Source organism: Empidonax traillii, unplaced genomic scaffold (genome assembly GCF_003031625.1).
Source record: "Empidonax traillii isolate 1590-97213 ecotype Southwest subspecies unplaced genomic scaffold, ASM303162v1 scaffold99:size1466351, whole genome shotgun sequence".
Lineage (NCBI taxonomy): Eukaryota > Metazoa > Chordata > Aves > Passeriformes > Tyrannidae > Empidonax > Empidonax traillii.
Genome location: NW_020955292.1, coordinates 563838 through 589684, shown reverse-complemented (window position 1 = coordinate 589684; position 25847 = coordinate 563838). Strand labels below are relative to the sequence as shown.

At 48.3% G+C, this 25847-nt stretch overlaps 1 protein-coding gene and 1 long non-coding RNA gene across 5 annotated transcripts in view; one reads left to right on the top strand and one right to left on the bottom strand.

The window, feature by feature from the left end:
- Positions 1-112: 112 nt before the first annotated feature.
- BICDL1 (BICD family like cargo adaptor 1) overlaps positions 113-25847 on the bottom strand; it is a 49289-nt gene continuing 23554 nt past the window's right edge. For 2 of the 4 annotated variants that reach the window (XM_027881927.1, XM_027881928.1), the window contains exons 3-11: positions 19023-19139; positions 18338-18349; positions 16814-16960; positions 15667-15846; positions 15165-15383; positions 13854-13997; positions 10467-10597; positions 7739-7859; positions 113-4325 (exon numbers count right to left, since the gene is read on the bottom strand). In XM_027881927.1, coding sequence (XP_027737728.1) covers positions 4125-4325; positions 7739-7859; positions 10467-10597; positions 13854-13997; positions 15165-15383; positions 15667-15846; positions 16814-16960; positions 18338-18349; positions 19023-19139 — 1272 coding nt within the window. In that variant the 3' untranslated portion in view covers positions 113-4124. The remainder of the gene's footprint in view (positions 4326-7738; positions 7860-10466; positions 10598-13853; positions 13998-15164; positions 15384-15666; positions 15847-16813; positions 16961-18337; positions 18350-19022; positions 19140-25847) is intronic. The other 2 variants (XR_003571046.1, XR_003571047.1) reach the window with 2 other exon arrangements.
- Positions 7969-15115, top strand: LOC114056608. The gene is made up of 4 exons (XR_003571048.1): positions 7969-8052; positions 8507-8674; positions 11762-12081; positions 14879-15115. It is a non-coding gene; the product is annotated as an uncharacterized LOC114056608 (long non-coding RNA).

The window sequence follows — 25847 nt, the reverse complement described above, 5'->3', positions numbered from 1 at the left end:
ATTTCTTGGGATGATGCAGCACTAAAGATGCTGTTGGGTGTTAAATGACAGTTCAAAAAAGGAGCTTGTTTTGCAGCTAAGCACAATAAGCAGTGAGAGCTGAGACGGTATCTTATAAATGATCTGTTTTATTCTGAAGAGAACTATTTACAAAAGAAGTAGAGCATTGGTTTTACTAAAAATATGCCTTTATAGATTTTTATAATATGTATCTTATAAAAACCATACATTTATTTACATTACTGCTACATACAAAAATTACAGCACTGTGGTATATGTACATATCTATAGATACATTCTTTCTGCTTGTCCCTGCTGTGTGCTTTTCCCCTCTCAATCCAAGGGAATCACTGCTGCAGCACCCAGACACTTCCTTTCTTGGCTTTTTGGTTCAAACAATCTTGCTTTTTATAGCCGAGTGGGGAGCAGAGAGTTTGCCTGATGGAGAGGCAAATCTGGAATTTACCATCCTAAGTAGGACAAGTGCATCGGCCCTGCCTGCAGCCTCCCTTCCCGCTCCTCTGTGCAAAATTATTCCGTTGTCATTAGCTGGTCTGCTGTTCACCTGGATGGCAAGCTGCTGATCTAAGTTTGTGAGAAGATAAAGTGCTAGTGACTTGCCTTTCAGTTACACTCGGTCCTTGTTTGCAGTTGCTTCCCTTACAGAGTTTGGAAGGGGAGGCTGATCCCTTTTCCCTCAGGCTGGCATTACAAACATTTGCCCAAACAGTCACCTGTTACTGAACTGTGGGAAAGTCCTTTGTAACCTTAATCTCAGCAGGCATCTCTTCTCTGTGCAATATTTGAACAGTGACTGTGCAGCACTACTGCTTCATTTACCATTATCTCAAAAGCAAGGCTGAGGGTTGTGTTTAGAGCTGCTGATCCCACTCCTTAAACCTCCTTTGGGATCCTGAGTACCTGCCGGATTAATGTGCTTCCTCCATCCCATCCGCTGGAGCCGATGTTTCCTTCGTGCCATGTGTGTCCTGGGAGCATCAAGTGCCACAAGTGAAGTGTCTTCTAACCAGCACTGCAAGGCTGACTCCGGGCTCCTGGCTGTGACAGGATGGAGGTGAGTGTTTTAAAGACAGTGTGAAGTGAAGTAGTCGGGACCTTGTTAAAACAGAACGTGACAAATGAGCGTGAAGGAGTGCACGGGTGAGGTTTTTGAAGACAGAAGGACAGTATCTAGCTGCTATGTTAAGGCAGTTTCTGTTCCTGTGGAGTAGCAGCTCAGCACAAGGAGGTCTCCTTTGGTGTGTTGTCCAGTTCATTACACCCAGTTCTCTTGTATTTCTGGGTTTAGTAGTGCAACTAAGTCTTTAGGGTTAAGGGGTAGTTTGAAGAAACCATACCCAACTGGCACCTTGGAACATGCTGACTTTCCTCTTGCAATCTCTTCCATCGCTCTTATTCAGTACATAGAACTGCAATGGGATTAAGGATTCTCCTGAAATGAAGAGATGTGCTGTGCCTACCCCTGCAACTGAATGAGTCGCTTTCCTCAGCAAACGCAGCAGAAGGCACCTTTCTTCCTCTCATTACTGCATCTTCATGGGATAACTTAAGGCCCTTGCCTTAGGATTGCATCCATCCATTCATCCATCCATCCATCCTCACGGGGGTAGAGTCCCACACAGCTGCTGGGCATGTGGCTTGAAGAGAGCTGGTGCGGTCTGGGAATGACAACTGACGGCAGAAAAAAGGTCCGTGAGGACTGAGATGTTCACGTGGCTCTCCCACGGTAAGCAGAACATCCTTTTGAGGGTGCAAATGTTCACAGGTATTGCTGGCATCCATGGACCCTCCTTTTGCAGGTATCAAAGGTTATGTTAATGCATATGGGTGTAACAGTCCTGGCAGCAGGAGATGCTGAGCGTGTGCCTCATGTCTTTGTCCTATGGAGAGTCACGGTACAGGTAAGACGGGAAGATGAGGACTCACCATCCTGAGAGCACCTGGCACTGTGCTACATCCCTTTCCCTCACTTGCACAAGTGGATACAAGCAGATACTCAACAGCTGAGCATTGCCTAGAAAGGAGGGGCCAAGGTTCGGTTTCCTTCCCTGCCTGTGAGATTTTCCTTTCCCCATAAGCATCAAGCTGTATTGGTGGGGCTTTGCCCAAGTATTTCCTGGAGCAGGCTCTGCAATCCAGGTGTCATTGCTTTCAAGTAAATGGGTCTTACCACTCAGCTCTTTACCATAGTTTTCAACCTCAGAGTACTCTGCTTGTTGTAACATGGAGCTGTCCTAGTGCAAGATGATTTAATATCAGTGCGGTAGTTTCGTGCTAACAAGGAAATATGGAAATGCTCAAATCTTTGTAGGCAGAAAGGATATTTGTACTGAGGTATTATGGATGTTCTATCCCATATAGGTAACTTGAATAATAATAAAACCCAAACCACCAGCCTCTTACCTTCTGCTTAGAAGGTGTTTGATACCTAATTCTAGCAGAAAGCTTGTTCCTGTAAATAGCGAGCAGAGAGAGCAGCTCCCTGTAGGATGGTGTTTTAGCACCGAAGTTGCTGAGCAGGGCAGAGCTGAAGGTGTACCCAGCTCTGTTTCCTGTGGGACAGTGTAGGTGGTGGCCTCCTTAAAGCAGCAGGGAGACAACTTAGGGCCTGTGGGTATCGTGAGCTGCAAGAATGTGTGAAAACTGCATGACAGCAGCAGGACATCTCTGAACTGAGCCTGGCATTGCTCACTGGCTTATGATGGTAGGCTGTGTTAAAGAGAAGAGCTGTAAGGTGCCCATCCAGTGCAGAGGGAAGGTCCCCACTTGAGTATTGCAGGATTTCCAGCACTGCTGTGTGCATACACCAGAAAAGTCATGTTGCTTCATGTTGATCAACTCGTGCAAAGCAGGCTCTGATGGTCTTTGATCAATAGGAGGTTTGGCTCCCTGCTTGCCAAAGGGCTGAGAAGTAACTCCCTTGCAGGCAGGAACAAGCACTCCTCCTTTCTGCCAGGCCCCAGCCAATGTTACTGCACAGGGCAGAGTAACCTGCAGGCTTTCCAGAGTTTTGTAGACACCCTGATGTCCTTTGGCCTCAGTGAAGGCAGATGCCAGTGTGCTCTCTGAGGATTGAGTGCCAACCCAGTGTCAAAGACCGACTGACATCATTATGGGTAGGCTTTCAGTGAATTATTAGTTGGGCTTTTGGGGGCCTATCCAGTTAAAATGACAGGTTTCTTCTCTGTTTGGGAGGTGTGCATGGCTTTGGGGAGAGGTGCGTGACTCGCTTAAGCTCCTCAACTACCTTTGGCCATCAGAGGGACAGCAGCTGCCCCAGGACCGAACATCCACAACTTTAATCCAGTCTGTAATCTGTTGTAGATGGTCAGTCTCTTGGGGAGAAATCCTTAACATTCCGTGTAGCTACAGACTGCAACTCTTACCTCTGTAACAGGAGGGAGCTGGAGTAGACAGTGACACCAGCAATCTGCCCCCTGCCCTGAGCTGTGAGGAGCCTGGATTCCCAGCGGGGGTGAACAGCCACGCAGAGCTGCAGGTGCCCAGGCAGGATCTGTAGTGAGGGCTCAACTTCCACCACGGAGAAAGCTACATCTGTCAAAACATGGCAATGCTGGGGCCAGAGTGACTCCAGTCTCGGTGGAATGGATGAAGGATGTCACAGCTGCCAGGACTGGAGGGTGATATACATGACTCCCCTCTCCTCTCTTACATTCAGCCTCTTCTTCTCCCTGTGCTCACTGTGACAGCAGTTCTCAGTCCCCTGCACTGCTCTGTCTTGGGGCTGCTTATTTCCTTCTCCAGCATGAGAATGCTTTTAAGACAATCAGAGTATTCTTCACAGCAGAAACTGGACTGTGCCGAAGCATCTAAAATATACCCTGAAGTTTGTCACTTCACTTACAGAATAAGAAAAGTTTCTTTCTATTAGTATCGCATTGTCAATTTGCAAATCTCCAATTCATGTAAACATTTGGTTCAGACCAGGTGCGGTGTAAATAGTGCAGAGTCTCAAGGGTTAACTCCTTTGCCCCCTTCTTTTTTTACTCAGTGGATCAGACTTGGGTCCATCAGCAAGCTGGGCAGCTGCCCCACTCCCCATCTTGAAGCAGGAACTGTTGGAGAGTTTTCTCTTTTTCAAATCAATTTTTCTTGAAAAAGGAAAAGAGACGGTTTCCTTCCGCCCCGACGGGCTCGTCCCCCTGCTGCTCCGGCCTGAACGCGGGGGAGGGTCTGGCACTCCGCTTGGCGCCGGAGCCACTGGAGAAGGAATAAGCAAGCTGGCTCCATTCCTTCGGGTGTTTGTCCATCAGCTGCTGGTCAATGACCCTGTGCATGTCATCCTGCAGCAGAGGGAGAGGAGAGGGGTGTTAGTGGCAGCTGATGCTCCGCGGGAGCTCGCGCCGGGACGCAGCTGAAATGGGATGAAACGTGCAATGATGGGATGGAGCAGGGATGACAGGAGTGGGGACAGGGCTAAGCCCCCACTCGACAGCAGGCTCAGCTGTGCTTGCTGCCCTGAGGCTTTTCAGTGAGTGAGGAAGACAAATCCCACAGTTCTGAGGGATGAATTGCTCAGGTGCTCCCGCCCAGGAGCACTGCGCCTGCTTGGGACTCTGTGACACCCCTGAACTATGTTCCTCCGCTGTCTGCAGCTCGTAGATGTCCCCTTGGGGGGGAAGATATAAATAAAAAGAACAAATGCAGCTGAAAGCAGATGCCAGAAGAAGGAAGGACGTCTGTGCTGAGCAGACCTGTGTGTGCACCATGGGCACTGCCACGTTAGTGGGGCTTCTTCGGGGAAGGTGCTGAGGGGCTGGGGAAGGTGTGGGCCCACCAGACCCCATGTGAGCTTTGCACCAGACTTATCAAAGAGAACTGAGCTCATCCCTTAAACCTGCTCCTTCCCCCAGAGCAGAGCAGTAGAAGCAATCTGACTGACAGCTGGGCATGAACTGGGGCTTTGGAGATGCACCAGAAATTCTCTGGTTTTGTCCATGTTTGCAGCACTGTGGAATTGCTCTACACAAAATAATCAGCCAGTTCTGTTGCCAGTAATGGTGTGCTACTGTGCTCCTTGAAAACCTGGCTACCAATTCTAAAGACTCCAAACCTTCAAATCCATTACTTCTGCATGTTCAAACTGCAGCTTAGTGAAAATGTGTGTCCACAAATGAGCTCTGCAGGAGGAATCAAATGTTCTCCAGCAGCTTGGTCCCTGATTAGGACTGAGGGCACTATCTGGTGAGAACAAGGATTCTCTGGATGGGCTGTAGTGGTGGAATTGCTGTTCATTTGGCACCTCATGCAGGGCAGCCTGTCAGGGAAGCACCAGGACAGAAGGGAAGTGCTGCCATTGCCCAGCAGGTGACCCAGGTGCTCTGTATGTGGAATCAAATCAGCCAAGTGGGAGTGGAAACTTGAGCGATGTTTAATCTCTTGTTGCAGCATTTTCTGCAGGGAAAAGGATCAATAGCCATGACCTGGACCTGAATTTATTACGGGGACTTTCCCTGGGAGAGCAGGAGGGTACAGAGCTACACAGACCGGGGAAGCTTTGGGTCTTTTAAGAGCAGGGCTGGAGAGAGGAAAGGCAGAGGGAGAGTTGAAGAGGTTAAGGTAAACATCAGTATTAAGATGGAACAGGTTTCCAGAGCTGAAGCTGCCACGAGAAAATGTATGGCACTGGGATTTTGAAGGCACCTCTTCCAGTAAATGAAGTAGGTACCCAGGCTCCTGCATGGCAGATCTGTGTCCTTGATCGACCACACAACAAGGGGTGAGTATGATTTATATATTTTTGATATATATATACACAAAAATATTATATATATATATATATATATATATAAATACAGTATGCACTACTGAGAGTGCACTGCATTTGGGCCCCTGTCTGTCAGATGTGTGAATCAGAGAGAACAGCACTTGGCTGTGGAGGTTTTTTGCTTGTGCCCTTTTTTATAGCCTGTATGATTATGTGCTTACAGAACACAGTAATCTTGTTGAGAGTCCTTGGTAAAATGCAGACTAGAAGGGTGCAAGAACAAAACGCTATCAGATTAAAGCTTTTACTTATGTCCAGCTAAAGCAGAGACTCTTATTCTGTTTTATCAGGAACATTCACCTTTGCAAAACAGTCCCCAAAATACATAAATCACCTGACTTGTTTTGTGCCTCTGTGGCTGAGCTCCTGTTCTGGGGACATAAGGTGGTTGGAAACTATATTACTGCTGTGTAATAATGCTTTAGGTCAGTAAGTTGGAGACAACTCACTGCTGTGCTAGTGGGCCTGAGCCTCATCTCAGAGCTGGTGGGAGCAGCTCTGGGGTTGTTGTATTGCTGCTGTTGTTAAACCCTAAGCTGGGTTTACTCTGGCACTAAATACCGAGTGTACTAAATAGGTCTCAGATACCACCCATCCAAACTGAAGCAGAACTTGGATCCAGACAGCTCCTATGCCAGTCCCTATTTCAGGAAGTTTTCCAGATCCTAGATATGTGGATACAGAAGGTTAATAATATGTGCACCTCAGCCTGGCTTCCCCCATGGTGACCTGGTAAAGCCTCACCATGGGGATAAGGGGACTCTACCCCTCGTGCCCTGTCCTGGTGCTGGGGTGGGGGGTGTGTGTGCAGAATATTGTGGGTAATGCAACCCCCCCACTGGCCCCTCTTGCCAGATGATGGTGAGGGCAGAGAAGGATGTGGGTGATGGTGGCAGCAGATGGAGCAGGCACGGGGATGGCGGGTGTTGGCGAGGGTGTGGGGAGCTCACCTCAAAGGCAGGAGGGGTGTACGACTAAAGCTGTTGGTACAGGAACTGAGAAAGGCCACTAGATCAGAAACCAAAGGAGCCAGATAGTAAAAAGCCCTGAGGAAGCAAACTGTAAGCAGGAGAAAGAAAAGAAAAGAAGAAAAAAAAAAAAAAAAGAGAGAGAGAAACGAAAACACAGTGGAGTTGAGACAGGAGTGAGGTTGTACGGGAAAGGTTTCTACTGGTCAGGCTGGTTTTTAGTAGAGTTGGGGCCTTGCGTGGTCTGCAACAAATCACTCTGAATGGCACAGACCTCTTGATTCTGTTTTATTTGGTGTTAAAGTATCCCTCCCTCGGTGCTGGTTCTGGGAGGAGACAGCTTTTGCCTGCTCTCAAGGGCTTGATGAGGGTTTTCCCCACTGACCCCAAGCAGAGCATCTCCAGGGCAGCTGTGGGACTGCCATGGGTTTGTTTTTTTTACCTTGGTGGAGAGCTGGGATTTTAGCTTCTCCTTCTTGGTGGATCTTCTGAGTTGATGAAAACAGTGCAGCAACAACCATCACAACCCCTCTGTCTCTCACTCTCCCACCTTTCTGGCCCTTTAAGGCAATGCAGGGACATGCTGTGCCCACACGTCCCCAAGGCTGTACCTGCCTGGGGACACCTCCTGCACGGAGCCCTCCCCTCCAGGGGAATAGCAGGTTACTCTGCAACGTGCACCTTACCCATTCTGCTCGCAGCCATGAGACACAGTGTGTTTCTCCAGGTGAAATGGGTGTTCCTGTGCCATGAACTGCTCTCAGCTGCCCTTGGAGCAGGGCAGGCAGCTCACCCCCCCCGAGTCCCACTGCACCACCGGCTCCCGCAGAGCCCAAACCAAACCCCCCAATCTACGGGCTGAGAACGCAGCAAACCCACAGGGAGAGGGGACAGTCACCCAAAGGTGCCTCTGGGACCATGTGCCACCCAGACCCTCCCCCGTGGGGCCAGGGCTGCTCACCTGCCAGGCCTCCAGCTGCTGCGAGAGGTTCACCTTCTGCTGGATGGCATCCAGTAACTGGCTGTTGAGGGACATCATGTCGATCTTGCACTTGCTCAGCTCCACCTCCACTGCATTCTTCCTGTGGGGAGGACAGAAATTGGGGCATGTGACTTCTCTTTTTTCTTTTTTTCAAAGCAAGAGTTAAACATATCCTCGAGGAGAGTTTCTTTCACTGGTAAGTCCTCACATCCTAAACTGTTCACCTCCATTTGATTCTGGACAATCAATTTGAAGAGTGGTGACATCATTACTATGAAACCAGCAGATTTCTGGTAAGCACACTATGAAGAATACAAAAAGAAAATCAGATGCACTGCTGTGTAAGATAATACTGTGCTGGATAATGTGAATGATCTGCCATTAAAGGTAGAGATCTGAAACAAGGTAGAATCTTTATATAAATATTTTTTCCTTTTTTTCTGTTTACTAATGCATAGAAAAAATAGTATGTGCTAAAAATCAAATGATCTGTGTCTGGTCACTTGATCAGTAAATTGCAATATCAAACAAACAGACAAAATCTTTAAAGAGCACAACTCCGCTTTTACTTGGGACTTGGACTGGAGGAAGGAAGAAATGAAAGAAGAGAGCTTATCACAGCATATGCTTTTAAAGAATGACAAACTGTTAAATTATTTGAATTAAATGTCATGCTTTATGGAGAGATCCCACTTTCAGTGGGTTTGTGCCAGCCCTTGGGAACACCACTGCTGCATTTCTTTCCAGGCATTTGATGGCCACTGGGCCTGTGACACCACGGACAAGGTTGCCCAAAGGGCCCTGAGTGGCTGAGATGTTCCAGCTGCTACTGACTAGCGGAAAGGAATTATCCTTCAGGATGGAATAAGCTGCCCAAGCTGGGAAATGCTGCTCACCATGCTGGGAGCACAACAGGTGAGCACAAAGCTTCAGTTTTCAATTAACTGCTGTGTGATGGGAAGCTGTAACATGACTTGCTGGGAACCATCTTTCCTTGCAAACATTTTTGAGAGAAATAATTGCCTCTTATTAACTGTAGCTAATTCCTCCCCTCCTAATAGCTCCCTTGTGCTCCCCTGCAGAAGAGCAATTTGAGAATTTGTGTTTATATTCCAGGTACTGGTTGCTTAACACTTCCTATTATAAGATCCTGTTTTCCTATTGCTTCCCATGTTGCCAAACTTCAGCTTCAAGCAGAAATTTTCCACACCAGATGTCTGCCTCGGGCAGTGATTTTATTTCTGTTCAGAGTCAGGGATTTTTCGGGGGATGGGTTCAACAAAAGCGACTTAACCCTTGAGGTGTGAGGTGGGAAGCATATCACGAGCCTCCCAGGAGGTTCAGTGCCTGGGAACGGCCCACTCGGTCTGGGAGGGATGTTTTCATATCCAGCAACAAGTTGCTCTTGTCTGCTTTCACTTGCTGCCACTTTCTGCTCATTAATCACCCGCCACTCCCCCCCTCCCGGCTCACTCCTCTCGTCCCGTTCCCGGGGTTATGTGCTGCAGGAGAGTCAGCCGTAATTATCGGTGCTTTGTCCCAGCAGGGTCATTAGCGGACTGGAGAAACTGTGCCCTTCCCCTCCCGGCTGTGATTTGGGCACCTCAGCCAGCCTTTTGCTGCGGAGCTCCCCTTGCTGGCTGGATCTCACCAGGGGATCGATGGCAGCGTGTTGCCATAGCCACGGCACAACCAGCAACCCACACGCACTGGAAATGTCAGAACCACCTCTCCCTGCGCCTGGCAGACAGCTGGGATGCTCCTGAGCCTTGCCAACAGATGGAGGTGTTACAGAAGACGGCGATGGGAATCGGGTAGCCAGCTACCTGGGCCAGAGCAGCACGGATGGGCAGGTCGCTTCAGAAAAGGTGAAGGGGTGGTGCAGGCTGATTCAGCTCCTGCACCTTCGGAGCTGCAATGCTCCTGTGCTTCTCCTCTTGCTCAGGGCTTGAGTATTAGATGTTTGCCTAAGAAGATGGACTCGTGGTGTCCTGGTCCATCTGCTTATTAAGGAGATTACCACATATATATCCTTTCTAGCTGGAGCACAGGGGTGGGAATGTTTCTGCCCCTCTCCTCGGGGCAAAGAGCACTCAGGGTATTTTGGCAGCCCCAAGGACAGAGCTGGGGAAGGGGGGCATAGGGTACAGGGGAGCAGAACTGCACAGGTCTGCAAGGAGGATGAGGAAAATAAAGAGCCAAACCAGTGGGAGAATCCCTAAAGGAGAAACAGAGAATTACAGGACTGGAGACAAAAAAAAAGACCCTAGAATAGGAAAGGAGAGTGAGCAACCAGAGAAATGAAATGGTTGAGGGAAGAAGCCCAAGAAGGGCTGTAATGGGGATGGGCAGGAAAGCAGGGTGTGTCTGGAAGAGCAAAAGAATTCAAATATGACAAATAGGGCAGACCATTTGGTTCCCTCCTCGCAGTGACTCATCCCAGCACTGGGGATGGCAAAAACATGGTTCATCCTCCTTAATGCCCCCAATCCTGCCATGGGGCAGCTCTGGAAATTCTCATCTCCAGCCCCATTCCCAAGCTCCTGGCAGCATTTCCCAACTCCAGTGAAGCTGAGCCTCGCTCCATCACACTGTAACAGCTACTCAGATTAGCAGAGGGTAGGAGAAATCCACCCCAGAGGCACCTCCTGCCAAGGCCCTCCATAACTGCTGACCCAGCCTGGCCTTGGCTGTTCGTGCCACTTACTTGGCAATGGCCTCGTCCCGGTCCCTGATGGCCTGCAGGAGCCGCTCACTCGTCTCCTTGTCTTCGGCAGCTCCTCGCAGCCGGTCCCGTTCCTCCTTCAGCGTCGTCATCTCCACGCTCAGCAGCGTGACCTGCGGGCAGAGGGAGGGTGTGAAACCCAGGGCTGCTCAGGCAAATTCACCACGAGTGTTGTGTGTGTGTGGAAAAAACCCCACAAGGGCCAAGCTGGAGGCTGAGCTCCCCTGCTTGTAGGAGAAGCTGTGTCTGCTGGGAGGGGGCTGTTAGTGTTGGTGCAACACCCCATGAGTGTGCTGGCTTTCCCTGGGATGCTGGCAGTGCTGATCTGAGCAAGATGGTCACTAGGACAGCCTCAGTAACAGGCAGAAAACAGGCAGTAACAGCACCGAAAGCAGAGCAGGACCCATCTGTGGCTTTGCTGTCATTGTGGCATCGGCACTAAAATATTGCCCCTCTCCAAGCAGTTTGTCTTGTGAATGCATCCTCTGAGCCTGCCTGTTGTAATTCCAGGGTTAAATTATTGCTAACATAATTTAGCAGCAAATAAGATTTTTTGAAGGGGCCATTACATCTCCTGTAGAATGAAGCTGTAGACAAAGGATGTGAAAATTCCCTTTCACGCCATGGAAGGTGTTACTGGCACATCTTACAATTTTAATTAGACTTTAAAATATGTGTGGAGTCTTAAATAGTCTGAGAAATGATCTATCGTTTTGGTCCTGTGCAGAGTGAGTTAATAGGGTGTGAAATCATGCAAGGATCGCATTAGCAGAGCTTTGCAATATTTCATACACGTTTAATTTCTTTGTCTAGGGCACACACATGCTCTGTTACGCTACTCCACCACCTGAAAACCCTTCCAGCGTTTGACCCACCTCCCGTCTCTAAATGCAGCTCAGTAGTGCTTGAATCTTCAAAGAAATCTTTAAATAGAGGGCAGACAATCAAAAAGGGCTCCTCACATCCAGGGCGTGGGAGGATCTGCCGTTAGCGTGGCGTGGCTGGGCCGGGGGGAGGAGGGTGTGAACACACCCTGTCTGTGTGCAGAGACTCCCCTTTGTGTCCCAGGGCTGCCAGGGAACTGGGGAGCTGTTCCTGAGCCGTGCCCTCCCAGAGCCCTCCTGTGGGGTGCACTCAGGGTTGTGATGGGACAGAGAGCAGTGGTGAAAGGTGCTGAGCACTTCTGCAGAAATCCCAAGGGACAGAGGATCAAGAGGCCCAAATCACAGTGTTTGGGGAACGGTTTGGGATTTTAACTAGTTTTATCTGTGCTTCAGGTAAGAATGGGATGCACTGAGGGAGAGGACGGACAGGGAGAAGATGTGAAACCACTCTGCAGTGTAGAGAGAGGCAGGGGTGACTCCCATCTCCACCAGCTCACCTTGCTCTCAGGCAGGAGTAGTGAATGTGTGTGTGGTGCTATGAGGTCCCAGAAGCCATTTAGAAGGAGTTTCCCTTTGATTGTATCAATAGCAGTGACAGCACAGAGGGATGAGGAGGCAGCAGAGCACTGCTCCCCCGGGTTGGACCAGCTTTCCATGTGCATCGATTTTCTTTAGCACCTGAACAGAAGATGATGTTGCCTCTTCAGTGGGAGGTGAGAATAATTATTAAGCTGGAGCAAGTGCAAGGATGGGTTACAGGCAAAAGCTGTGGGAGATGTGTACTTGCTGTGCGAGGCTGAAGGGCTCCTCCAAGAGCAATGTCTGCTGCATTTGTAGCTGTGCCCCATCTTTCTTCATAGCACATAGAGGCGTGGGAAAAAAACAGAACTGCAGTTTTCCCTTTGTTCACTAAATCTTCAGAGCTTTGGTAGTCAGGGACACCTAAAAGCAGTGACAGGGTTCCAGACTTCCGATCCAGGCCAGGTCTTCTGGTCCTTCTTGGCTGGGGAGTTTGGGAAGATCAGTCACAGGAGAGAACAAGCAAGTGCTGCTTCCTCCTGGTGTCCTGTCAAGGCCTCATGTGTGAGCTGCTGCATCCAGACACGCAGGGTGGTGTGAAGGTGGTTGCTCAAAAGGTGTGAAAGAGCCTCCAAAGGTCTGGGTCAGCACAGCCAGGTTGCAGTGATCAAGCCCGTGTCTCCTCCATCTCAGGTGTGTCTAAGGGCAAGGGGGACCTGGGGGTGATGCACAGGACCATGGCAGCACAGCCAGAGAAGTGTTTGGGCTCGAGTCTCAGTGGGGCAGAAGTTTGGACCCCCAGCATGGTCTCTTGTGGTGGCCACATGGCTGAGAGGAGCAGTCCTCAGAGAAGGATGGGCTCCAGGGCTGCTCCCCTTCTCCACTCTGCCTCTGACCAGCTGCTCTGTCAGCAGGACCATTTCCCACCCCCACACACGTGCAGCTGTCACTGCTGGGGTATTTAATGATGCTCTCACTCTTTTCTCTTTGGTCCCATGGTAGGAGCCCCCACAGCCCTGCACAAAGCTGTCAGACCCCAGGCCGCGCTGACTTTCTGAACAGGGATGTTTTCCTATTTATTCTCCAAAGGGGTACATCAAAAGGGCAATCCAGCACCACTGCCAAGACCAGCGCTAATCCCATTCCCTGCTCCAGTGCAGTTGGGGCTGCACAAGCACCTTCACCAGAGGATGCTTCTGCTGCAGCCTCTGGATCCCCCCAGCATTTGGAGTCTTGTCCCACAGAGACAGGGATTGCAGAGCATCTCCTTGGGTGTCTCTCTCCTTTTGCTGCTCTTGGCACAGGACCTCAGACGTGGGCAGTGCTACGTTCAGTGCAGATGCAGTGGGATTCTGTGCCTTGGTGTGCAGTTGGTTTCAGGGCTGGATCATTTGTTGCTGTTGAGATTGCCTTTGCCCTGTTGGCCCTGGGGTGCCAGGCTGGCCATGATAAGGATTCTCTGAGTGTGCACTTCTGAGGGTTTTGTGATGCTGCTGTGGAAGGGGTCAAACCCTGCTCTGTGCACAGCAGAACAGCACTGTCATATCCATCCAGTGGGTGTAGATGCCTTTCACAAGGGCTTAGGGCAAGCAAATTGGGTCAGACTGGAAACCTTTGGGTTTCCAGTACCCCATTTCAAGCAGACTTGTGCTTTGGGGTCTTCTGCTGAGATGAACTTAAGCAACACAGATTGGCTGAAAAGCAGATTAGGAGAAAGGTCTAAAGGAAGTTTGGCTGTTTGAGACAATGCCTGGGATGGACCCCAGACAACCTGTCAAAAGCTCTCATTCTAAATGCATAAATCCTCTGCACTGGGTTTAACAGTGTCTCCCTCATCCAGCCATAAGTGATTTTGGCCTAAATCCTCCTGGGTCATTTATCATGTTGATCTCTTCGATGGCAGGCATGTCTTGGAGGATGAACACTGGTGTTACAAGACCACATTTAAAGCGTGGGAATTGCTAACCTGGCTGTGCAGTCGCTGCAGCTCCTCCAAACTCTGCCTCAGTTTCCCCCGTTCTCCCTCCATTAATTCCCTCAGGGCTCGTGAATCCTCGCTTGTTCTCCTGATCTGTTCCTCTAACGTGTCGTCGTCGCTCCGCCGAGAGCTCTGAGAGCGGGAGAGAAATCTCTTGCTCAGATTTCACTTTAGAAAAGGCAATTGCATTAATGTGATACCGGTTTGGGATGGAGGTACTAAACAAGGAAGAAGAAAATGTGAATGTGACCTCGGTAGAGTTTCAGGTTTTTTCCCATACACCTCCACAGTGGAAACATGCTCAGCCAGTGGCAGTGCTTCTACACATGATGCAAAGAGCATGCAGAGCTTAACACAAACCAAGTGTACAGAGAGCTGTTTGGCAACGTATGGCTACAGTCTCTGTGTTTGTGGACCTTTTGCAGGACTGTCCACATTTTATTTAACAAATACAACTTCATCTCTATACTCAGCCTTTTTGCAGCTGTTATGGGTCCTTACACAAGCAGGGTGAGTACTGCCATGCAGGGCTGTAGATGCAGGGTCTGCACTGTGTTCATCGCCATGGCATCTCAAATGTTAACATCTTAAATGTAATCCTGGCAATGCAACCAGCTTGTGGGGGGGGATGGGAACAGGCCTGATTTGAGCCATTGTCAAAAGGGAGGTGTTTCTTTGTAATTCTGCACTCCTGTGGATGCTGAGTGGTCCTTCCCCCCTGCTCAGCAGTCTGGGGACAATATCCCACAGACATCATCTTGTGCCAGCAAAACCATTCACCTGTCTGGCAGCTCTTGCCGAGACATTTGTACCCAGTGACAATTCTCAGGGACAGAACCTACCCACGTAGGGGTTATGATGCTTTTGTGATGCTACTGCTAATAAAGTAGGGTTAGGAAAACCCTAAGGGAAATAACTGAACTTTGATGTATAAGGCAATCTGCAGTACTTCCATGCTGAAACTCTAACTTACTGAAAATCTCAAAGTAAGCCTATGTTTATTAATTTTCCAGAACGACTCCCAGGCCAACGACGATTGCGTGAAGCTTGAAACTTATTGCATGAGCTTGAAACTTTAGGTGGTCTGACCACTGCAAGGCCGAAAGCCCATGTGCTTGGTTCTTGTCTGACCATTTGAGACACATGGAGCAGGCTGTGCACTGTGACAGCCCATCCCCGTGGGCCACAGAGGTTTTCTTGGAGACTGGGGACTTCAAGATCCAGCAGAACCCGCAGCAAGCTCTGTCACCTGGGCCCAGAACATGCACAAGCCAAGGTGTCTCCGTGCCACCGACTTACCGTGGAGTCTGCCCCGTCCAGCACATTTTGTATCAGTCTTTTGAGCTCACTGAGAGCTGCCCGAAGGCTCCCGGCTGGGACGTCTTTGGCTGATGAGGTTTCTGAAGACTCGTCCATGGAGGAGTCTGTGGAGACGGCGGAGTCGGCGCTGTCGTTTCCTCGGAGGTGGGAGCAGAGGTACCGCACTTGGCAATAGGCCTCCCAGAGCTGCAGCCTCAGCTGAAACAAGAGACAAGAGCCTGGGACATCGAGGCCATGGAAATCCTCCTTCCGTGGGAAGTGAAGCACATGGTTGCTGACCCTCACAAATATCTGTCAAGCTCGCTCTGTTGGTTTTGAAATGGATGCAGAGGTTTGGCTTCATGTGGTCAAAAGGGTGTCATTCCCAATTTTCTGGCCCTTGGTTCAGCTCCAAACCCAGATCAAATGCATTAAACTCCCTTTCCCTCAGGGGCTGGTCCCAGAGGCCTGTGGGCTTTCCCAGGGGCCGGAGGGCAAATACCTGTTCTCGTTCTTGTTCCAGCTCCTCTGCCTCCATGCTCTGCTCTATCTCAGATAGGAGGGACGTGCTGGTTGTGTTGAGGTTTTGGAGGCTTCTCTCCTCACTGAGCTCCTCTACCTTCCCCTGCAGCTGCCGGTAGGACAGACGCACCTCCTGGAGCTCCATCTGGCTTTGGTGCAGCTTGTGAAGAAAATCAAGGTATTGGAAAAAAAGTATTAGTGGAGGTGATATGGACTGGATGAATCTCTTGGTTTCTGAAGGAGCTGAGAGGGAGAAATGAGTGACACAAAGCAGTGTTTCCAGCCAGGAGAAAAGTACTCTTGGCTGGTATTGCTATTTATTGGAGCTTAATAATCTCCAAATGTCATTAGACATTGTTTAGACTCCAGAATATCCTGAAAGATAAAAATAGCAGGTTAATCAGCACTAAAATGAGAAACATTGTGAAGAAGTTAGGACTCAGGTAAAACAATTTGCTGAAAACAACACAGCAGGAAGTGAATCCAAAAAGAAAGTGATATAGACAGGTTTTTAAAAAATATATGCACAAATACAAATACCTGTTAAAAAAAAGGAAAAGTTATTCGGTGCTGATTTGCAGACCTGGGGATCCAGGGGTTGTCAACCCCATGGAAGCAAAATGGAAAAATCTTACTCTCTCCCAAGATGCTGTAAGCCCCAGAGGTGCCAGGTGGTTCTCTGGGGGGTGATGTTTGGTGACACAATGGCTATGAACACCACGGGAAACCGTCTGAGCAATGAGAGCCCCGAGGCCAGTGACTGCCCTCTGGGACAGCAGGGTCCAAAGACGCCCTTTCTGAAGCCAATTCTGCTATTAAAAAATTAACTAAACTGGACTGCAACCAAAATGCTCTGCTTCTTTTGACATTTACCTCATTTCCCCAGCACCCTGTCCTGCTCCCTCGCTCAGATCTCCTTCCTAAGCTGCTCTTTGCTCTCACTGGGGCTCCTGTTCCTATGGGGGAACACCTGGGACCTTACTTGCTGCCATGAGCCATTTTATTCTATGGATTCAGGAGTTGTTTTGACTCCTGGTTCTCGCTTATCTTCCTGGCCAATTTTACCCCCAAACACACCTTATACTGCATTTCCCCACCCCTTCCCTGCCTCACTGCTGCCTCCTCACCTGCAGGTCTTTGTCATGGCTTTGTCTCTCCAGGATGAGCACTCGGTCCTGCAGCTCCTCCACGGTTCCCTGGAGCAGGTCGTTCTCCTCCATCATGGCACTGAGGCGATGCTCCAGCTCCCGCTTCCTGTCCGTCAGCATTTTGATCTGCAGAGGAAAGAGAGGCAGTGTCAGAACCCCACGCCTTGCAGGGAGCAGAGAGGAGGGAAAATCACATTCCGGAGAGAGAAATGGAACAGCAAAAAAAAAAAAAAAAAGAAAAAAGCAGAAGTATGTATTTAAATATCCTGTACCTGTATGAGAGAAACTGTGTGTGTGGTTTAAAGCTTAGGAAGGCTCTGGAAGGAAACTCCTCCTTCTTCAGGCTGCAAAGGCAGCTCCCAAGGGGCTGAGTGGGCATTGGCATGTCAGGGAGCAGGCAGAAATGTCCAAGCGGATTAAGCAGAGACCATCCCTGCCCACCCCTTTTACCTTAATATTTGCTAGACTGGGCCAGTCTAGTTACTTTTCCTGGCTTGTCCCTGACTGAGCATGGTGGGATTTTCTCCTGTATGAGTGCTGGAGACCACAGGGTGAGCCAGCAGGATCCAGGGTGAGCCTGTGGGATCCTGCTCCCCACAGGGCTGTGCCACAGCACTGCTCATGGCTGTTCTTAATTGCTGCATGTTCATCAGGTCCTCATCAGGGATTTTTCTGTCTTTTTCCTTGTGAAAACTCCTTTCTGTGCCACACTTATTTTTAGCCTCCCAGTGATCAGTTGCCTTTAAAATTGGTTCATTTCTTTTAATTGTCAAGGGCAGTGATTTCAGACGGAGGGACAGTGTGCCAAACAAACCCTCCGTGACTCAGTTAGCTGGGAACAGTGCACAGGATGAATCAGCACTAGCCAAGGTCACTTCTTGTTTAACCAAGAAGAAGGAGCCTTTTCCCAGATTAGTGCACATAGGATCTCTGGGGACTGGTATGCCAGCCATCTACTAGTCTAAATATTCCCTATGGACTCCTTTCAATCCATGGACCGTAGACAAATTCAGCAACTTCCCATTGTTTTCTTGGCCTTTTTAGGACCTTGTCTCTTTGCTGCTTTCCAGGTTGTTGGAAAGATTTGGCTGCACAAAGGAATATTGGCCAAGTGTGTGGACTTGGTATTTCTGTAGGGTAAAGGCTGCTGGAGGTATTGGAAACTACTCTCAGGTGACTAATGGCTTCTGAGATGTCTCTGCCCACCACTATCATGATTTGAGGGGGTTGGAGAGAGAAAAATAAGAGGTTTAATACAGAGACTGTAGCAAGAGTTTGTATTTGGCAGCCAAAGCAGTAAAGAACACAGTGTGAATAACTGTATAACAGGAAAAGGAACCACTCTGCCATGAGCCCTGGGCCATGGGAAGGACACAGGGAGAAAGGGATTTGGAAAGCAAAACAGGAAGGAGGTGAGGAGGCAACGTGGGCATGCACAGTGACAGGCATGCATGGTAACAGCGATGGACACGCAGGCAAACCCTTCCAAGCCTCCATACTTACTTCAAGGACCTGCTGCTCCACACCAAGGGGAGGGGAAGAAAAGGCGAGGGACCAGCAAGGGGCAGGTGGGAGTGGGAGAAAAGAAGAAATTGAGAGATTTTAGGGAAAGCTTTTCCAGATGGCTTTTAAATAAAAGAACCAGTTGGGCAGTAGAGTTGGACATCTACCTGTGTAGTTCCTGCCTACATGATTCCCAGTGACACCTCATCAGGGAAGGGAAGAGGAAGGGAGGTTGGATCATTCCTGCCAAAGTACCAAAGTTAAAACAGGCAGGGGCTCCTTGCTTTCCCAAGTGCACGGCTGAGAGGCAGGAGAGGGTTGCTGCTTTCTTTGCAAGCATGAGGAACAGGATAAAAAAAAACCCCTTGCAGTCCTTCCCACCGTGCCCCAGAGTTTAATGCGAACTGGGCAGCACAGCCGTGGTTTAGCTCCCAGAAGATCTTCTCATCCATTCATTTTCCAGGCATGCTGTGGCCAAGGCAGCACTGGAAACTGGCCTGAGCCAGCCCAGCGAGCCCTGGGCTCCAGCAAAAATTCCCTCTGGGGGAGTCCTCTGCCCCACTGCTGCCATCCCTCTGTTTGCTCCAACAGCAGGTTCTGTTTACTCAGTTCAGGGAGGGTCATTATGCAAGTTAAAACAGCCCCGGCTGCCTTTTGGAGGATGGGGGGAGCGCAGGTGACTCACCTCGGCCTGGAGGCTCTCCAGCCGCACGATGTGTTGGCTGCTGGAGGAGTTCTTCTCCCGAAAGTCCTCCCGGAGGGTGTGGACCTGCAGGGAGAGCTGCCGCTCCACCTCCGACGCCTGCAAGGAGACACCGGCTGGCGTTACCCCAAGGGTCGTCCCACAGACCCAAAGCAGTTATCTCCTCCTGCACAGGAGCCCTGCCCTCATGTGACTGCTGCAGAAGCCCCAGTTTCGGCAGAAACTCTGAATCCTACACAGTTTGGGTGAGTGAAAAGCTCATCCTGGACACACGTTGAGGAGAGCTGCCATTTACACCGAGCTGATTTTTCCCTCGGGGCAGCCAAGGGGACACAGCCCTGAACTTCCTTCCACTTTAAAAATAACATCATGATTCCCATGTCCTATAGGATAATCAGTTCTCTTCAAAAATAGTAGCCTAGTTGGGGTTGAGGAGGAGACCAGGCCACTTACAAAGGTGAGTGAGGGAAGCCAGTCTCCACAGCCCCCAGGAAACACTGCTATTAGATTTATACTTTCTTGACCTCTGAACATCTTTGGCACAGCTCTAGAATAACAAGTGCTCTTTGCCTCTGATTCCCAGCTCCCGTCAGGGCCAGATGGAGGAACATCCGCTCCACACGACTGTCAGTGCAGGATCACTGGGCTTGTCCCTCTTTCCCATTTGGAAGGAGGGATGCCCCACTTATGCAGGGTGGTTTGAGGACACTGGAAAGGCCATTCCCACCTGCAGGATCCAGGCTGCAGACAGCCCTTATAAATGACAGCCTAGACATGTTAACTGCCCTCCAGACAGCTTTATGGCTGATTTTTACATGGGGAACACACTTGTTTAGGCTTGTAAGAGAACATAAGGTTTTTATGACAAATCCCTAATGAGACAGCACAAATGGATGGTTTTCTATTTAATTAGCCTCCATCAGGCTCCATTACACTTAGGCACAGACCTCCACCTCTGGCTCATTAGCTGGAAGTGAATTGATTCCCCCTCAAGAGGTGGCATTGCCATCCTGCTCAGACATCCCGTACAGGTGCCATCCGGTACAGACAGCGTGTCCAGTGGCAAACGCCATCAGCAGCCACAATGTCTCAGATAGGGAGGTGAGATGGGAGGGAGGGGGATGAGCAGCTGTGGGCAAGTTTGCCAAATGTGGGTCAGGATTTGACTCCTCAACAGAGTGCCCGAGGAGCAGCCCCACCAAAGGGTGGCAATAGCTTTGCTCTAGCACCTTGTGACTTGAGGAATGAGCACACAGACCCAGCCCGAGCTGCCCACGAAAGCAACACTGCCCCCCTTTAAAAATGGTCCCTTATTTTGCACAGTCTGCAGCAAACTATTCCAAATCAGAAGCATGAAGTAAAAGGCTGTTCCAGCTCCATCAAGTGGAGGAAAGTGTGGTTGCCCCAACACTGCTTGCTTGGATGGGCAGCAGCAGACAGAAGTGTGGCCACCAAAATCAGGCAGGCTCTGACCACCAGCTCTGGAATGAGAAATGGTTTCCAATAATAAGAAATATTCTTGTCTACCAATTGTTTTTTTAGTTCCCTTCTTATCCTGGGTTGCCATAAATAGTCTTTTACCCTTCTTTAAAGCCTCACATCAGAGCCCTTTGCATATTGCCCTCACCTCACTTATTGAATGGAGCTTCTTTGCACGGGCAGGGTACTCAAAATATAATGACAGCACAGCACTATGGGAAGGGCTTGGTTATTTTTCTTCCCTTAGGCAGCTATAGGTTTCAAAGCATCCTGAGCAGCTATTAATTGGTGACACTAAAGAAGATGGATGGATTGTGCTTTTCTTGAATGATTCACTTGCTTTTGTAATGACTGCTGAAACATCTTCATGCTGAAACACTCCGCAGGAGCTATCAAGGATGAAAAAGCACCAGATGAAAAGCACTGAAGGATTTTGCCTGCAAGATGCTGACCACACTCCCAAGGAGCAGAAGTGGCACCAGAGGAGATGACACACCAGAATTCGCTGGTCTGCTGTATAGCATAATTGATATGCTTGAACAATTCTACGTACAGAGAGTGTAAGTGCACAATAACAGCAGCGAGAAACAAGGGACTATTAACGGCACTGTAAAAATCCCTGGTAAGACAACAGATAGCTGCTCCTGCTCCTTCTGCTCCCCATGCTCAGACTGCAGCAGGTGAAGGGATGAGCTGCAAGGATGATTCAGATTGTGGAAAGTCTGTTATACGAAAGGAGACTAAAAAAAGGATGGCTTGTTTTATCTCCTGCAGTGAATGCTGAGAGAGGACTCCCTATAAATACATCACGGATGAGCACACAGAAGGGAGAAGCGCTATTTAGGCAGAAGCACAATTTTGGCAGGAAAGAATTATGTGAATAAACTCAATAAGAGTATATTAAGGCTGGGAATAGGAAGATTTCTACATTTCCAAGGAGCTGCAGGAGGATTCTTCCTCCTGCACTGTTACAGGAGTAGAAACGGTGGCAAAAAATTAATTTTGTGATGGGGCTGGATCACTTTATCATGTAGTTTCTTTCAGAGGGCTGTCTATGACAGAAGGGAAATGAATTGACCTCAGAGGTCCTCTCCAGTACCAGACTGCATGCAGGACTATAAGATTTGTATTCACCAGCACTAAATCATCATCTGAAATTTATCTACATCCAGCTCAGCTTACACGCTCACACATCTTATTCCCACAGTTCTAACCCACATGGAGGGAAGAAAGGACTCAGTTATCGTTAGTACTTAGGTCCCTATGGCAGATGGAATGTTCCAGTATCACCTCAGTACGCACCATTCACATCCTACCTCATGCACTATAGAATAGGAAAATGAACACTTTCTTTAGCCTCCTAGTCAGTGCAGACAACACTCTCTGACCAAGTGTTTAACAGAAATAAATAGAAATGTGTTTCCCTCCATAGAGAATGAGGAAAGGTCTTCATCCAGTTCTCCTAAACAGGGAAATGGCTGATGCCTTGCTCACCTTTGCAAAGATTTGATTTTTCATAGACATGAGACGAAGCCTTCTGAGCTGAGCTGTGGTCATGAAAACCCCCTTTTCATGCTCCATTTGTTCCAGAGGTTATTAACACTGCTGCCAAACTACCCTTTCTAACTGATCACAAACCAGAGATTTTAACATCAATTTGCACTGTTTTATGGAAAGCCACCTTGACAGTGTCCAGTGTTTTTCAGGCTTTATGGTGTATTTTCATATGGCTTCTCCTTCAGTTCTCTACAGTGCTGTACATGTGTTTTAAACCATGAGCTCACTGCTGATTACTTCTAACATGCTCTTTTACTTAGTGACAACAATTAAGATGTAACCTTCCATCTACACTTTATTGCTCAAATAATCTCTGGGTTTTGTTGAATGGAAATGAGTTTCTTCTGCCTCAGCCAGTCTGCTGGGCTTTCTCTTCCCCAATCACTGCTTCCTAAACATTAAAAGCTAAATCTTTTGTGGTTATGCCAATCATTTAGCGATGCATTGATTTTGCTAGAGACAAGTCATATTCTTTGCAGAAAGGCAGACGTGTATTGCCCAACATCACAGCTTTGCTCTGTAGTTAAAAAAGAATTAATTTCCTGGATATGGGCAAATTAGCCAACACAGCCACCAGGCAGGGTTTGAAACATATCTGCAAAAGCATAGACATCAATTCACAATTAGATATATTCAATCAACTGTGAGATTTGTTTTCTGGACTTCAGGCAAAGTTTCAATGAGATTTGGGCAGTGCAAGAAGAAAGGAAGAGCAGGAGGACGTTTTGGCTTCTGCTCTAATTAAGGGCTTTTTATCACTGCAAACCTGATTAAGTTTCTCTCGTGATTAAATCCCAAGTGCCAAAATACACAAAACTGTGTAAATCTTTGGCAGAGAAAGATGGCTTGCCAGTTACAATAACTCCTTGAGGTTTAACATCTGGAATATAAATAAATAAATAAAATAAATATAAATAAATTGGAGCAATTACACTCCTGTGAAGTGGGAGATCTTTGAAACATTTGGGAGGGACTGTGAGAAATTACTGGCCTGTAGATTCCTCTCATTCAAAGGAAACCCTATTTTGGGAGAAAATTTGATAAATTAAACTAACTGTATACAAAATATCCAGCTACAAGTCATGTCAGAAAGAAAGAGAGAATGGCAAGGGTTTAATAGACTGTAGATGGGTAAAGAAACCAATGTTTCCATATGATTTACTTCTACAAACAAGATGATTCAGATTTAACAAAGGATATTGAAGATTTTCTTGCCTAAAATAACTAAGAAAGAAAAGTCCTAATTAGTGCTAAATTTATAACACTCAGGAGATCGTGTTACTCCTTTTATTAATTTGCTAATAGCTGAGTTCAAGGGACTCCCCATTCCCACTGTGGTCCTATTAACACTTCAAACCACTAATTGCTGCCTCCCCTGGCTGCAGGTTCCTGGATTCCCAGCTCTTCTCTGGAAAGAAAATATATTTGGCTACTGAAACCCAAGGAAAGGAGGAAACAACAAAAATCTCACTTCAGAATAATAATTTCAAAAAAATTTTGTTAGGCTGGCACCATAAGCCCCCACCAGTATTTTGCACACTTGGGGGGTTGCTCAGTTTGGGAATCTTTGAGAGATTTTTACCAAAGTTTTTAAATGCAGGTCAACTTTAAATTACTATTCAAAGCATTAATCTATCCAGGAAAGTTCTTACGTATTTGCTGAATTATGTGCCCAGAGGGATTCCTCCATCAGGTATGGAGAAGAGCAATGGCAAATGCGGTGGGCTGGCCAGAAGCCCCCCTGCTGCTCTCACTCCCCCTCCTCAACAAAATGGAGCAGAAAATAAGGTTAAAAAGCTTGTGGGCTGAGTTAAAGAGAAGGAAATCACTTACCATTAGAGGAATGTGAAGTTAAAACAGTGACTGGAAGAGTAAAAGGTAAAGCTCAGATTGGCTATTGCCAGGGGCTGGATTACTAGTGGGGTTTTTTTTTTTTTGTGGTTTAAAAGTGTGAGGGATAAGGGTGGAGCTGTACCGGCAGGGTTGTGGTGGTGCCGCTTCCATTCTGGTGTGAGGAGGCTTTTTTTTTTGTGGCTGATGTCGTCAGTAAAGCCGTGAAGGGTGTGTGGCAAGTGAGTATTTTAATGGCAATTATTAAATACTCATTTTGCTGAGGCAAAGGGGGGGGGGAATTTATTGGGTCCAGGCGCCCAGGCACTGTCAGTGGGGCTGAGGGACCCTCTGAGGCGAGGCCGGGGCGGCCCCAAGATGGACACAGCCGGTTCCACCACAGCCCCACTCAGGGCACGGCTGAGGTTGTCATCCCACTGCCTCTGGAAAAACGCACTTAGGAAAGGACAAAACACTGTCTGACAGTGACAACTGAGGTAAAAAGTGTGAGAAACAGCCCCATGAGCACCATGGTTGAAGGGAGGAAGGGGGGGTGGCCCTGGATAAGGGTTTTGCAGAGACCCTCTTCCCACTTCCCCCCAGTGCAGCACAAGACATTGGAGCTGGGCCCATCCCAGCCAAACCATCTGGTGGGGACAAATCATCCTCTCCTTGTCTCATCCTTCCCTCTGCTACTGCCCAGGTGTGGGGGATTGAACTACACAGAGTATGTAGCCACTTGGTCCCGTGCGAGAGCTGCCACTGCCGGGAGAAGGCGTGTGGAAAAATGGGAAGTCAAGGAACCCGCAACACTTACAAGATATTTTGGTTGTAAATATTCAAGAGAGAAGATTAATACTGATCCCACGGGATATTTTTAGGAAAAAAAAAAATGGATTTCTAAGACTGTACAAGTGCTATCCAGTGCATACCTGTATATCTGGTAGCTATAAGGAGACAGGCAGATGGACTAAATAGCAGTAGCCAGAGTGGCTATATCTGCTTGGGTTTTGCAGGTGAGATTTACTTCCTAACACAGGTCTCTTTTTTCTGCTCAGGAACCACCTCTGCAACCTGCCATAGCACCTATCAGCCCACCCTTTGTGCTCTTTTCGCTTTGCCCCCTGACTGCTGCTTCATTTAGGTAAGGTATGTGAGGCAGCCTCAGTAGGGACATGCAGGATCCAGTCGGTCTCCCTCCCTCTGCACCTTTTTCAGTGCAATTCAGGCAAATTACTTTGTATCTGGTATTTGGTGCATTGGTACCACACCCCTTCACACTCGGCTACCTACACATTTCTTTACATGTGTGCAGGTCTCCTCCTGGTTATTCCTTCTCTCCTTTAATTCAGAGTATCCCATAAATCCCTATCTGCTCAGACAGAAGGATTTGATTCTGTGACACAGTGCCTGACCTCCTTTGTTACAGCCACGCAGGCTGATGAGCCTTCCCTTCAGTGGGAAACAACCTGGCACAGGCGAGCTAGATTGGTTGGGGGGTCCTATATGACAACAGGGCAGGGGCACAAAAGTGGAAACAAAAGAGCATTATTTTTGCACAAAATGGATTTGTCAAGAAAAAAAGGAAATCAAAGATCTAAAGGACTGCTAAAGTCAGGAGCCTGACCAATGGAGAAAAGGCACTGGAATGACTCTTTTATAAGCATCAGGCTCGGGACACATTACTGACGGGAAAAACCTCATGGCTGTAGCATTAAACCTATTCTGAGAGGATTCTGTGAGACAAAGGGCAGCAGTGGCAGCTTAAGCTAAGCTCTGCACTACTTTCACAATTGAGACATTTTAGAAATATGAGCCTTCATTTTCCAAATGAGAAAGTGAGAATTCTTTGCTGCAGATTTATTTCCTTTCCTTTCTGTAGGACAAGTGGGAAATGCCCGGCGTGTCCTTTGACCTCACTCCTGTTGTAAAATAAAACAA